Here is a 14,502-nt window from a genome sequence, read left to right as displayed (position 1 = left end):
TGGCCCCTGCCTCAGGATTCCCTAAAGAGGAGCAGGAAGTAGTGCCCCAGACCGAGGATCGAGCTCCTGGGTGTCCACCCTCCCTATCAGCATAGTCTCTCCCCAGCCTTTCCCAGCCCTACCTTCCCCTTTGGAGGCCTGGTCCCGGGGCGTGCCTGGGCAAAGGAATCCACCTCTGAGCACCACCCCCTGGACCTTATGCCCCAGTCCTAGTAGGGGGTGGCAGTACAGGGGCTGCAGAGGGCAGTGTTCCTCACCTCAGAGGGTGAGTCAGCGAGAGAACCTCTGAGCAGCCTAGCAGTGCCTGTAAAATCCCCATGGCAGGAATCCCAGAGCAATTTACTCCAAATTGCGCCTTCAGGTTGGTTACCTAATCCTGCCGCGCCCACCCTCCAATAGCCAGTGTCGGCCATCCCTTTAAAGGGGCAGCACACCCTGGGGGCTGGGGACCCTGGGTGCTCACCCTGATCTTAGGCTGTGGTCCTGAGAGGCAGGACACTTGGTGGCTGCCCTAGGTAAGAGAGGGCAGAGGGGACTGAGGCAGGGTCTCCAGGCCCAACCTGGAAGAAAGTCATCTCAGATCCTGGGCTCAAATGAGGCCTCCATTCCCTCCCTGCATACCCGCAACAATCACCTGGGAAGGACAGTATCACCTGCTTCCTTCCCAGCAAGAGGTTAAGGAGGAAGTTTTCCACCAGCTCGTTCGGGAGCTTGACCTTGACCCTGGGGTCAAAAGGCACAGGAAGAGGTGGCCTTCTGCACGCTTAGGGACTGGAGCTACAGAGTCCTCAAGGGAGGACAGGAGCTGCTTCTGGGAGAGAAGGAGCTGAGTTGTCTGGGGAATCTGGGCTGGCAGAAGCCAAACTCCCCAAGGGCCCAGCCCTTCCTACCGGAAGGGGCATAAGAAGAGAGGCAGGCACCAAGATCCCCCCACGCCCTGCCAGGAATCATCTTCACAAGGTCTAAGGGCTCTTCCCCACTCTCTTCTCCACAGCCCAGGGTAGGGAACACAGGTGTCCTCTGGCCCTAGCCTCAGGGCAAAGAAAATCAGGAGTTCCAGTCCCAGAAGGGTGGTGCCATCCCACACTCCACAACCGCCAGGGGTCAAGAGGGGAAATCCTTCTAGGCTCAGCGGCGATGAAGCCAGATGCAGGGCTCTTGGCGGAAGGCCCTGGGAGAAGTGGGGGGTCCCATAACCCCTGTCTCTGATAGAATCCCAGACATCTGGCACTGAAGATCTCCCCGTTTGCACTAATGGAGGAAGCTCCGACAGCTCTGGACAGATGCCGGGACGGGTCCTAGATGTGGGGTGAAGGCGGCCAGATCTCAGCGCCCCATAGGATCCCCTCTCCTGGCTATGGCGGGGAGGTAGTCGGCGCTTGGCGGAACTGTCCCTCGCACACGAACACCCGGGGCATAGGGGGGTGGAGCCGGACAGTGGGCAAGAAATCGGAGGGCACTCGCGCCCTCGCGGGCGCCTGCCGGGCTACAGCGGCGCTTCGGGCCGCCCCGCCCCTGTGAGGATCCGGGCTCGCCGGCCGCGGGCGCCCGTCCCCCGCCCAGCTCACTCACCTCCGGGTCCAGCGGCACTAGCTCCATGAGCGGCCAGGGCTCCTTGAGCTGGGCGAGCGGCATCGCGCCGCCGCCGGGCCACCAGCGCTCCTCCGGCGGCGCCGGCTGCGCCGCCTCCCGGGTCCAGGGGTCCCTGGCTCTGCGACCCGAACCGCCGCGCCCCCCCGAGCCCCTCGCGCTCCGGCTGGGCCGTCCGCAGCCGCCGCCGCGGCACTAGCACTTCGGCTCCCTCCGTCACCCGGCGCCGCCGCGCCCATTGGCTACCTGCGCGGGGGCGGAGCCGGAGAAGCCCCGCCCCAGCCCCCGCGGCGCGGCATTCCCAGCGCGGACCCCCGCCCCCGCCGCGCCCCGAGGGCCGGCCGGGTCCCCGCCGCAAGCCCCCGGCCCGCGCTTGGCTCAGCCCGAGAGGCCCTGCTGGCTTCTTCCCTCGCAGCGGTGTTCCCCTGGACACACCACACCAGGGCCACCGTTCTCCCCCGCTCAGCTCATTTGGAATCCCAGCCCAGATGTTCCTTCTCCTTCCAAGGGGAGGGAAGCACCCTGTCCCCACCCCCCGCACACACATTCACACTGGGTTCCTGGGCCTGATCTGGGCTGAGGCTTGGAAGGAGCCTGGGACCTGCTCCCCTTAGGCCCTCAACTCACCAGGCCCTAGAGATCCCCTGTCCTCTACTAATTTCTATCCCGCACTGAAGCTAACACTGGGATCTCCGGGCGATCTCAGTGCCCCAGGCCCAGATAGGCATCAGCAGTTGTTACCACAATCAGGACCCACAGCGCCACCATAGAGTGATTGATTGTTTGATCGACTGATTTTACATAATGTATATAAATATTACATCCATAAATAAATATATATACACATATATAGGTATGTATGTGTGTATATAGTGAGAGAGAGAGAGACATGAAGTTTCGCTGTTACCTAGGCTGGTCTCTGACTCCTGGGCTCAAGCGATCCTCCTGCCTCGGCCTCCCAAAGTGCTGGGATTACAGGAGTGAGCTACTGCGCCCCGCCAAGAGTGATTTCTTAATATGCGTTTTTGCAATCTGTGCTCTGCCCTTTGAAGGGAGTCCTTTCAGGCCAGGTCTCCCTGGAGTCACCTGCAGCCCCAGCTCTGGACTGGTTTAGGTTTGCGACTCTCTGAGGAGGGACCAGGCTCCCAGGATGAACTGTGGCTTGGTGGGACTCGGAGTGAAAGGCCAGGAAACTGGTTCCCCCAGAGAGATTCAGCCTCCACCTGAAGAGTCTTAGGGGTCCGGGTGTGGTGAGATGTATTCACGTGTGAGGAGTGAGCTTGCTGGAGGGACAAGCTTGCTGGTTTAGCAGGCAGGAAGACTGGTCAGTTATCTGCAAAGCTGTTGTAAGGCAGGGGGATGGGAAGGAATGTTTATCAAAAGCTTCCTGCGAGCCATGTGATTTCCTTGAGTGATTACCACCACCTAGTTTACAAATCATGAAACAGGCTCAGAAAGATGAAGTGACTTACCCAAGGTCACACAAGAAGTTGAGAACAGACTAAGGCTTAAAAAAATCAGTGTCACACCTGTAATCCGAGCACTTTGGGAGGCCGAGACGGGCGGATCACGAGGTCAGGAGATCCAAACCATCCTGGCTAACATGGTGAAACCCTGTCTCTACTAAAAATACAAAAAATTAGTCAGGCGTGGTGGCGGGCACCTATAGTCCCAGCTACTCGGGAAGCTTAGGCAGGAGAATGGCGTGAACCCAGGAGGCGGAGCTTGCAGTGAACCCAGATAGTGCCACTGCACTCCAGCCTGGACGACAGAGGGAGACTCCATCTCAAAAAAAAAAAAAAAAAAAAAAAAAAAAAAAAATCAAAGTGGATGAGGATTTCTCCAGAATCCACACGCTCCCCCTTTTCCATGGCTTTCCCAGGGTAGGACCTCCGCTGTTGAACTGAATTTTGAGTGGAAAGGACTTTGGAACCCAACAAATCTGGGTTTGACTTCCAGCTCTGCTACCTTCTTAACATTGGGAAACTCATTTTACGGCTCTAAACCTCAATTTCTCCATCTATAAAACGGGAATTATAATCTCAATCTTTCAGGTATATAGGACAAGATTCATTTTAATTCAATAAATTATTTACATCTATATATATATATATATTTTTTTTTTTTTTTTTTTTTGAGGCGGAGTCTCGCTCTGTCGCCCAGGCTGGAGTGCAGTGGCCGGATCTCAGCTCACTGCAAGCTCCGCCTCCCAGGGTTACGCCATACATCTATATATTTTTTATTTGTTTTTTAGAGACAGGGTCTCACTCTGTTGCCCAGGCTACAGTGCAGTGGTAAGATCATAGCTCACTGCAGCCTTGAACTTCTGGGCTCAAGTGATCCTCCTATCTCCCACAAGTAGCTAGCATTTCAGGTGTGTGCCACCATGCCCAGCTAATTTTTTTTTATTTTCTTTTGAGATAGAGTCTCGCTCTGTCACCCAAGCTGGAGTGCAGTGGCTCAATCTCAGCTCACTGCAACCTCTACCTCCCAGGTTCAAGCAATTCTCCTGCCTCAGCCTGCCGAGTAGCTGGGACTACAGGTGCATGCCACCATGCTCGGCTAACATTTTGTATTTTCAGTAGAGACGGGGTTTCACTGTATTAGCTGGGATGGTCTCAATCTCCTGACCTCATGATCCTCCCGCCTTGGCCTCCCAAAGTGCTGGGATTACAAGCGTGAGCCACTGCACCAGGCCCCCAGCTAATTTTCTATATGTTTTGTTTTTGTAGAGATGGAATCTCACTATCTTGCCCAGGCTGGTCTTAAACTCCTAGCCTCAAGCGATCCTCCAGCCTCCCAAAATGCTGGAATTACAGCCACCACACCTGGTTTATTTATGGCTATATATTACACACTAGGCCCTCTTTCTGAGCATGTATTGTAAGTCAAGCCTTCTTTTTATTATTATTATTTTGAGATGGAGTCTCACTCTGTCGCCCAGGCTGGAGTGCAGTGCAGTGGCCTGATCTTGGCTCACTGTAACCTCTGCCTCCGGGGTTCAAACAATTCTCCTGCCTCAGCCTCCCAAGTAGCAGGGACTATAGGCATGTGCCACCACACCTGGATAATTTTTGTATAGGCGTGTGCCACCACACCTGGCTAATTTTATGTATATATTTTTTAGTAGAGACAAGGTTTCACCATGTTTGCCAGTATGGTCTCGATCTCCTGACCTCGTGATCTGCTCGCCTTGGCCTCCCAAAGTGCTGGGATTACAGGCATGAGCCACTGCGCCCGACCTATTATTATTATTTTTAAAGATGGAGTCTCGCTGTGTTGCCCAGGCTGGAGTGCAGTGACTATTCATAGAGGCAACCATAGCACACTACAGCCTTGAACTCCTGACCTCAAGCAATCCTTTTGCCTCAGCACACCAGGGGGCATGGCTCAGGCTTTCTACTAGAGGCTGAGAATATAGCAATGAATAAATCAAAGTCCTTAGTTGGGTGCCTGTAATCCTAGCTACTCAGGAGGCTGAGGTAGAATGATCCATCGAGCTCAGGAATTCGAGACTCTAGTGAGCTATGATCACGCTATTTCATTCCAGCCTGGGCAACAGAGTGAGACCCCATTGCTGAAAAATAAATAATAAAATACATAATAAATAAAGTATTTGCCGGTATGGAGTTTACATTCATTGTGGTGTAACTAAATAAATAATGACAGCTAACACTAACATAGCACTTACTATGGACCAGGCACTGTTCTACACATTTTTTATCTGCATAAACTAAGGTAATCCTTGTAATCTTATGGGTTATGTGCTATTATTCTCTCCAGTGTACAGATGAGGAAACTGAGGGCAGAGAAAGTAAGCATCCCATTACTTGGGTCCCTCCAAGGCCACAGGACTGTGGCCAGGCACGGTGGCTCACACCTGTAATCCCAGCCCTTTGGGAGGCCAAGGCGGGTGGATCACCTGAGGTCAGGAGTTCCAGACCAGCCTGGCCAAACGGTGAAATCCTGTGTCTACTAAAAATACAAAAAAAAAAAAAAAAAAAAAAAGCTCGACGTGGTGGCAGGTGCCTGTAATCCTAGTAACTGAGGAGGCTGATGCAGGAGAATCGCTTGAACCTGGGAGGTGGAGGTTTTAGTGAGCTGAGATTGTGCCATTGTACTCCAGCCTTGGTGACAAGAGGGAAACTCCATCTAAAAAAAAAAACAAAAAAGCCACAGGACTGAAAAATGGCAGAGCGGAGAGACAACCTGACAGTCTGGCTCCAGAGTGTGTTATTTATTTATTTATTAGACAGAGTTTCACTCTTGTTGCCCAGGCTGGAGTGCAATGGTATGATCTCAGCCCACTGCAGCCTTTACGTCCCGGGTTCAAGCCATTCTCCTGCCTCAGCCTCTCGAGTAGCTGGGATTACAGGTGCCTGCCACCACGTCCAGCTAATTTTTTTGTATTTTCAATAGAGATGGGGTTTCACCATGGTGACCAGGCTGGTCTTGAGATTCTGACCTCAGGTGATCTGCCCCCATCGACCTCCCAAAATGCTGGGATTACAGGCCTGAGCCACCATGCCCAGCCCAGAGTGTGTTCTTTTGTTCACATAGTCTCCACCTCCCTAATGAGAAAAGGTGACAAAACAGACAGCAGCCTGGACCAGAGATGGAAGCCATTATTCACATCAGTGTGGGGATCATCCAGTTCAGTTACCTGGAAGCAGTTTGTGATGCCCCAGCTCTTGCTGCTCCCAGTTTGAGCTGTTATACTTGAACATATTTTGACTAAAAGTTTATGTGTTGTTTGTCTGAAATTCAAATTTAACTGGGCATCATGTATTTTGATTTGCTAGATCCAGTAATCGTACTCAGGAGTTGAAACAGATCGCACACAGATGCCAGATACCTGACTTGCAGTCAGCCACATTTAAGTTAGGAAGAGAGACACTGAGACCCACAGAAGAAGGGTGACGGGCTGGGCCAGAGAGGTGGGGTGGATGGCAGGAATAGAGGAAGTGAGGGAAAGCAGGAGTGGTTCTACCTTCAGCTTTCCCCCATCCTGGGCCCCTGACCCTCTTTCTTCTCCCTCTCAAAGTAATCTCCCTGTCAAGTGCATCCTCTCACTTAAGGACTGATTGATTGGTTGTGCTTTCAACCTTTTATGAATAAGCTTCACTTCCTGTGTCCCCTCTCCCACGAGTGGATCATGCTGGTAAGAATGGAGCCCAAAGGACATCTGGGCTCTACCTGGAGAGCTTCTCCAGGTCATCTTGCCCATCTCTGGGGTAGGCATAGCACTCACTCATCAGAGAGCTGTGCAGAACAAACCGTAATCCACAAGTGCTGATGCTGCTGCAGTTTCAGTGCACACGTTGTTCCACCTCTCTCGCGGCTGCAGCCACACTGGCTTTCCTTCAGTTCTGCCACAGGGCTTTTGCACATGTCACTCCTTGTACTTGAAACAGTATTCTGTGTTCTTCAAGCCAGCTCAGCTCTACATCACTTCCTCCAGGACATTTGTCCTCACCTCCATAGTACTCATGCCCATAGCAATCAATACTTTACAGTGCTTCTCAAAGTTGTACTTTCTTACATGTGTTTATGTGACTATTTGATTAACATCTGGCTTTTTTTTTTTTTTTTTTTTTTGAGACAGAGTTTCGCCCTTGTCCCCCAGGCTGGAGTGCAATGGCACGATCTCGGCTCACTGCCTCCTGAGTTCAAGCGATTCTCCTGCCTCAGCCTCCCGAGTAGCTGGGACTACAGGCATGTGCCACCACGCCTGGCTAAATTTTTGTATTTTTAGTAGAGACAGGGTTTCACCGTGTTAGCCGGGATGGTCTTGATCTCCTGACCTTGTGATCTGCCCGCCTTGGCCTCCCAAAGTGCTGGGATTACAGGCGTTAGCCTCCACACCCGGCCGAGGTTTTTCTATAATGTTCAAGAGCAGAGGTTCTGGAAGGGACCTGCCCTGGGGAGAGGGTCTGTCATCATTATTCTTTCTTGGCCTCTCAGTAAAGGGGGTTCCTGGCTAATGTGTCTTTAACAGGTGGAACAGGGTGAGGAGAATAATCATAATGATAGTTACCTTTAATGAGCTGTTACAAAGTGCCAGAACAGAGCTGAGACTTTAAATAATAATAATCACAAGTGGGGTGCAGTGGCTCATGCTGGTAATTCCAGCACTTTGGGAGGCTGAGCCAAGAGGATTGCCTGAGACCAGGAGTTTGAGGCTAGCCTAGGCAACATAGCAAGATCCCATCTCTACTAAAAACAAAAATATTAGCCAGGCATGGTGGCACGCACTCGTAGTCCTAGCTACTTGGAGGCTGAGGCCAGAGGATAGCTTGAGCCCAGGAGTTTGAGGTTGCAGTGAGCTATGATTGAGCCACTGCACTGCAGCCTGGGCAAAAGAGCAAGATCCTGCCTCAAAAAACTTAAAAAAAAAAATCGTAACAAACTATGAGTGCTTATTGAGAGAGCACTATGTAGCCTGCCTGGAGCTGAGTGTTTTACAAGTAAGAGATCATCAAACCACCCCAACGATACAATGCCATGAGACAAAAATTATTGTCATCGGCTGGGCGGGGTGGCTCACGCCTGTAATCCCAGCACTTTGGGAGGCCGAGGTAGGCGGACCACGAGGTCAGGAGATCGAGACCATCCTGGCTAACACGGTGAAACCCTGTCTCTACTAAAAATACAAAAAATTAGCCGGGCGTGGTGGTGGGCGCCTGTAGTCCCAGCTACTCGGGAGGCTGAGGCAGGAGAATGGCATGAACCCAGGAGGTGGAGCTTGCAATGAGCCGAGATTGCACCACTGCACTCCAGCCTGGGCAACAGAGCGAGATTCAGTTTAAAAAAAAAAAAAAAATTATTGTTCCCATTTGTCCCCATTTTCCAGATGAGAAAACTGAGGCTTAGAGAGGAACAGGATTGCCCATGGTCAGACAGCCAGTAAGTATTGCAGCTGGGCTGGGAACTCACTTCTCTCAGACCTGAAAGCCAGTGCTCTTGATCACTTCACTATGCTAAGTTCAGAAGGGGGTCCAGGAGAGCTCAGTGTGCACACAGTGGGTGGCAGTGATGGAGCCAGGGGGCAGAGTCTCTTGTCTGTCTCATCCCTCATCTGAGGGATGGGAATGGTGTCAGGTGTCATCTTTCTGCTTGAAACCCTCCTGTGCCTCCCCCATCACAGTTCAAACAAAATCCGAAGTCTTGGCCAAATCTGAGAAGGCCCCCAGGCCCCAGCCCACTCCCTCGGTCACCCTCTCCTACCACTCTGTCCCTAGTTTGCTGCCCTCCTGCCACCAGGTATCTTTGCGGATCACTGGACATGCCCGGTATGCTCCCATCAGGCTCTGCTCCTGCTGCGCCCTCCACCTGGAACGTTCTTTCTCCAGTTCTCAGGGTTCACTCTCTTACTTCATTCACACCTCTGCTCAAATGTCACCTCCTGGAGAGGACTTTGCTTTTCTTATCTAAAATAGTTCCCCTTGGCCAGGCACGGTGGCTCACGCATGTAATCCCAGCACTTTGGGAGGCTGAGGTGGGCGGATCACTTGAGGTCAGAAGTTTGAGACCAGTCTGGCCAACACGGTGAAACCCCGTCTCTACTAAAAATACAAAAATCAGCCAGTCGTGTTGGCGTGCACGCCTGTTATCCCAGCTCCCTGGGAGGCTGAGGCAGGAGAATCACTTGAACCCAGAAGGCAGAGTTTGCAGTGAGCCAAGATTGCGCCATTGCACTGCAGCCTGAGTGACAGAGCGAGACTGTCTGAAAAAAAAAAAAAAGCTCTCCATAACAGCGATATAACCTATGTTATCTTTTTATTTTTCATGGCAAACCTCTTTACTAGCAGTGCTGTTATATATTTACCTGTTTGTTTCTCCCACTAGAACAAAGCTCCATGAGGCAGCACTTGTCTGTTTACTGCTGTTTCTCTGGATACATATGATATACTATAGGCCCTCAAAATGTACTTGTGAATGGAGCCACACCAACCCTGGCTCTAATCCCAGTCTGGCTACCTCCTAGCTGTGTGACTTTGAGTATTTCAGTTAACCCCTCTGAGCCTCAGTTTGTGCCTTGGAAAACTAGAGGTGGTTATGAGTATTAAGTGAGATCAGGCAATAAAATACCTGTGTAGCACCTGGCACACGATAGGTGCTCCATAGAAATGGTAGGTGACAGCCAGGCGTGGTGGCTCATGCCTATAATCCCAGCACTTTGGGAGGCCGAGGTGGGTGGATCACGAGGTCAGGAGATCGAGACCATCCTGGCTAACACGGTGAAACCCCGTCTCTACTAAAACTACAAAAAATTAGCCAGGTGTGGTGGCGGGCGCCTGTAGTCCCAGCTACTTGGGAGGCTGAGGCAGGAGAATGGCGTGAACCCGGGAGGTGGAGCTTGCGGTGAGCCAAGATCTCACCACTGCACTCCAACCTGAGCAACAGAGTGAGACTCTGTCTCAAAAAAAAAAAAGAAAAGAAAAAGAAAAAAAGAAATGGTAGGTGACAATCACAGACTTCCTTCTTTTCTCCAAATTCTTCCCCCTGCAAAGAAGCGGGAGAGCCAGAGACTGGGGCCTGGGGTTCACTGAGTGGGTTCTGCACTTGTGTGCAGTGAAGGCATGAGGCCTCAGCCTAGAGGAACTCCCCTGACTGTGGTCAGGGACTGGTAGACAATGAAGCCAAAGAGGGAGTGGTTTCAAGCCTGGCCAACATGGTGAAACCCATCTCTACTAAAAATACAAAAATTAGCCAGGCGTGGTGGCACACGCCTGTAGTTCCAGCCACTCGGGAGGCTGAGCAGGAGAATCACTTGAACCCATGAGGTGGAGGTTGCAGTGAGCCGAGATTGTGCCATTGCACTCCAGCCTGGGCCACAGAGTGAGACTGCGTTGCCAAAAAAAAAAAAAAAGAGGGAGTGGTAGTCCTCCCACTACCCCCTCCCAAGTAGGTGGGATTACAGGCACACGCCACAACGCCTGCCTAATTTTTGTATTTTTTGGTAGAGACAGGGGTCTCGCCATGTTTCCCAGGCTGATCTCGAACTCCTGGACTCAAGTGATCTGCCTGCCTGGGCCTCCCACAGTGCTGGGATTACAGGCATGAGCCATCTTGCCCGGCCTAATTTTTGAAACAACATATCACCGAATGGGCAAGACGGGTGTTGCTGAAAATGTCAGACTCAAATTTGGATAGCAGCAAGAAGAATTTCTTTGAGGGGGAAGTAGATGATGAGGAAAGTGTGATTTTGACATTGGTGCCAGTTAAAGATGATCCAAATATGGAACAAACGGAACCAAGTGTTTCTTCAACTTCTGGTGTCAAACTGGAGAAGCCTATGAAATACAATCAAGGTCATCTACTTCAAACAAATGAACAATTTACAGCTCCACAAAAAGCTAGATGCAAAATACCAGCTCTTCCCTTGCCAACCATTTTGCCTCCCATTAATAAGGTGTGTTGGGACTCTTTGCGGGACTGGTGTCAACAACTCAGTTTGAGTACCAATGGCAAGAAAATCGAAGTTTATCTGAGGGTCTGTAGGCATGCTTGCCCTGAACAACAGCAAGATATACCTGAAGTGTCACAAGGGACCAGATTACAGCGATGTTCGAGGAAATGCAAGGCAGTGACCAAGACAGCAAGGCTTCAGAAAACTTATGAGATGAATGAGAGAGCAGAAGAGACTAATACAGTTGAAGTGATAACTTCAGCGAGGGAGCCATGTTGGCATCACGGGCAAGAATTGCTGCAAGGGCTGTTCAGCCTAAGGCTGTGAATTCATGTTCCATTCCTGTTTCTCTTGAGGCCTTTTTGATGCAAGCCTCTGGAGTCAGGTGGTGTGTGGTCCATGGCAGACTTCTCTCGGCAGACACAAAGGGTTGGGTGCGCCTGCAGTTTCATGCAGGTCAGGCCTGGGTGCCTACCACTCACAGGAGGATGATTTCTCTCTTCTTGTCACCTGTCTGCATTTTCCCAACCCCCCCCCCGCCCCAGGCATAGAAGATAATATGTTATGCCCCAACTGTGCTAAGAGGAATAAGAAGATGATGAAAAGATGAATGACAATAGAGAAGTAGCAGCAACCTGTTTGAATGCAATGTACTAGAGAAGGAGGGGTGTACTTTCGGACTACGTAACCTATTATGAAGGAATGGAAGAGACAATTTGAATGAATCCTTGTGATCTACAAAACAAGCGTCATAGTGATTAGGACTCCACAGTGAAGATGGTTGACTAGTGACACAGCCCCATCTAAAAAGCCCCTTTCTATAAGTCTGAAAACCCTTTAAAATAAAGTCACTGCAATTGGCAAAAAAAAAAAAAAAAAAAAAGGGGGAGTGGTCAGAGAGGAAGAGGAGGAACAGAAGCATGCAGGTGGGATGGTCCAGGACTGCAGAGAGTGAAGGAGAGCAAGGCGGAGAATTAGGCAGTGAGCTCCTCCACAGAGCAGTACCACTGTCCTGGAGTCCGGGGGTGAGGCTGAATTTGGTTGCTGGCATCAGAGAGGACAGGAGGTGACAGCAGAGGTGATATAGTAGCAGGAAGAGTTGGGGAGGGAATTGGAGTTAAAAGGGGCAGAAGAGGGAGCAGCTGATCACCAACAAATAGTTACTGAGCACCAGCTACATGCCAGGCACTGTTCTAGGCACTGGGAATACAGCAGTGGAGAAGACGGTCTCTGCCCTCTAGGATAGAGGCACACAAACTGTGGCCCACACGATAAATCTGGCCTACTGTGTTTGTATGCTCGCAAGTTAATGGTTTTTAGATTTTTAAATCATTTTAAAAGTCAAAAGAAGAATATTTCATGACATGTGAAAGTTATATGAAATTCATACTGTAGTATCCATAAATAAAGTTTTATTGGAACACAGCCACGCTCCGTTTACGTATCGTCTATGGCTGCTTTCTCACTACAACAGCAGAGTTGAGTACTTGCAACAGAGACCATATGGCCTGAAAAGCCTAAAATATTTACTAGCTGGCTCTTTTGGAAAAAAGTTTGTTCAGGGGGTGAGGTAGGTTAGGGGAGGGACAGCATTAAGAGAAATACCTAATGTAGATGACGGGTTGATGGGTGCAGGAAACCACCATGGCATGTGTATACCTGTGTAACAGACCTACATGTTCTGCACATGTATCACAGAATGTAAAGTATAAAAAAAAAAAAAAAAAAAGAGGTACCAGAGGCCGGGTGTAGTGGCTCATGCCTGTAATCCCAGCACTTTGGGAGGCTGAGGCAGGCGGATCACCTGGGCAAAAAGAGGTAAACTCTGTCTAAAAATAAATAAATAGAAATTAAAAAAAAAAAAAGGAGGCACCAGAGAGCTGCCTTGCCTTTCTGCCGTGTGAGGACACATAGAAAGTGCTCTGGATGAGGAACTGGTCATCACTAGACACCAAATCTTCTGGGGCCTTGATCCTGGACTTCCTAGCCTCCAGAACTGGGAGAAATAAATTTCCGTCTTTGATAAATTACCCACTGTAAAGTATTTTGTTGTAGCAGCCTAGATGGACTAAGACAGTGCCTAATAAGAAGAGGCACCAGATAGCTTACTCCCTGTCTCTCAAGCTCACAAAGAAGAGGTCATGTGGTCATGTGAGCACACAGCAAGATGGTGGCTGATGACAAGTCAAGGGAAGAGTCCTCAGAATGAAATCTACCTTGGTAGCACCTTGATCTTGGATTTCCCAACCTCTAGAACTGTGAGAAATAAATTTCTGCTGTTTGAGCTCCCCCCAAAAAAAGACTCCCGCTCTAGAAAGTTACATTCTCTGGCTAGACACGGTGGCTAATGCCTGTAATTCCAGCAGTTTGGGAGATTGAGGCAGGCTTGCTTGAGCCCAGGAGTTTGAGGCCAGCCTGGGCAACACAGTGAAACCCCGTCTCTACAAAAATGCCTGGTGCCATGTGCCTGTAGTCCCGGCTAATCAGAAGGCTGAGGCAGGAGGATAGTTTGAACCTGAGATGTTAAGGCTGCACTGAGCAATGATTATGGCACTGCACTCCAGCCTGGGAGACAGAATGAGGCCCTGTCTCCAAAAAAAAAAAAAAAAAAAAAAAGTTACATTTTCTTTGGGGAAGACAGTTAAACAAATAGGTAAGCTCTTTTCCGGGTGCTTCCCAGGACAAGAGCCAGTGGGCTTCAGTGTTTCTTTGTACCCTACTCCTTGGCCACCTTCCACTGGAAGAGAACTTCTCTATCCAGTCAGGCTCTGATCCAGCAGCAGAGCAGGCCAGGTCATGGTGATCAGTCCTCTGCCTCCTGGCCAAGAGGATCTAGCCTTTTCCTGGAAGGAAAAAATCTAACTCAGTGATTGCAGTCTAGCACCCACCAGATCCCCTTCCCCTCTCCCAGATCCTGGATCCAGTGACCTCAGAAGAACATAATCAACTTTGTTGTCAAGGCCTGCCATCTGTGTACACCTGCCACCTGGGTGGTGCCTCCCTCTTTCTAAACACTCTTCTCCCCCACTGCTTAATGGAGCCCTCACAGGGGTAAGGCATGGGCAGGGACTGTTACTTCCATTTCCAGATGAGAAAACAGGCTTAAAGAGATGAACTGACGTACCCAGGGTCATTGGCTGGAAATAGCTTGTGGAGCCAAAATTAGAAAGAGTGGATTTAGAGGTAGTCTTTGTCTCTTTTTATAAAAGAAAGAATTAATAAAAGAAAGTTGGCCAGGTGCGGTGGTTCATGCCTGTAATCCCAGCACTTTGCAAGACTGAAGCGGATGGATCATTTGAGGTCAGGAGTTTGAGACCAGCCTGGCCAACATGGCGAGATCCCGTCTCTACTAAAACTACAAAAATTAGCCGGGCATCAAGGTGCACGCCTATAATCCCAGCTACTTGGGAGACTGAGGCAGGAGAATCACTTGAAACCGGGAAATAAAAATTCACGCCACTGCACTCCCGCCTGGGTGACAGAGCAAGACTCCATCTCAA

The 14,502-nt window shown here is 50.3% G+C and overlaps 1 protein-coding gene and 1 pseudogene across 1 annotated transcript in view; one reads left to right on the top strand and one right to left on the bottom strand.

Annotated features, from left to right (window-relative positions):
• Positions 1-1,805, bottom strand: part of RPS6KA1 (ribosomal protein S6 kinase A1) — a 45,590-nt gene extending 43,785 nt beyond the window's left edge. The window contains exon 1 of the mRNA XM_003891392.4: positions 1,573-1,805. Coding sequence (XP_003891441.1) covers positions 1,573-1,635 — 63 coding nt within the window. The 5' untranslated portion in view covers positions 1,636-1,805. The remainder of the gene's footprint in view (positions 1-1,572) is intronic.
• Positions 1,806-10,580: 8,775 nt separating this feature from the next.
• LOC101007318 lies at positions 10,581-12,021 on the top strand (annotated as a pseudogene).
• The last annotated feature ends 2,481 nt before the right edge of the window (positions 12,022-14,502 follow it).

Source organism: Papio anubis, chromosome 1 (assembly GCF_008728515.1).
Source record: "Papio anubis isolate 15944 chromosome 1, Panubis1.0, whole genome shotgun sequence".
Taxonomy (NCBI): domain Eukaryota; kingdom Metazoa; phylum Chordata; class Mammalia; order Primates; family Cercopithecidae; genus Papio; species Papio anubis.
Note: the sequence above shows the minus strand (reverse complement) of the source record. Positions and strands in the feature narration are given on the sequence as shown.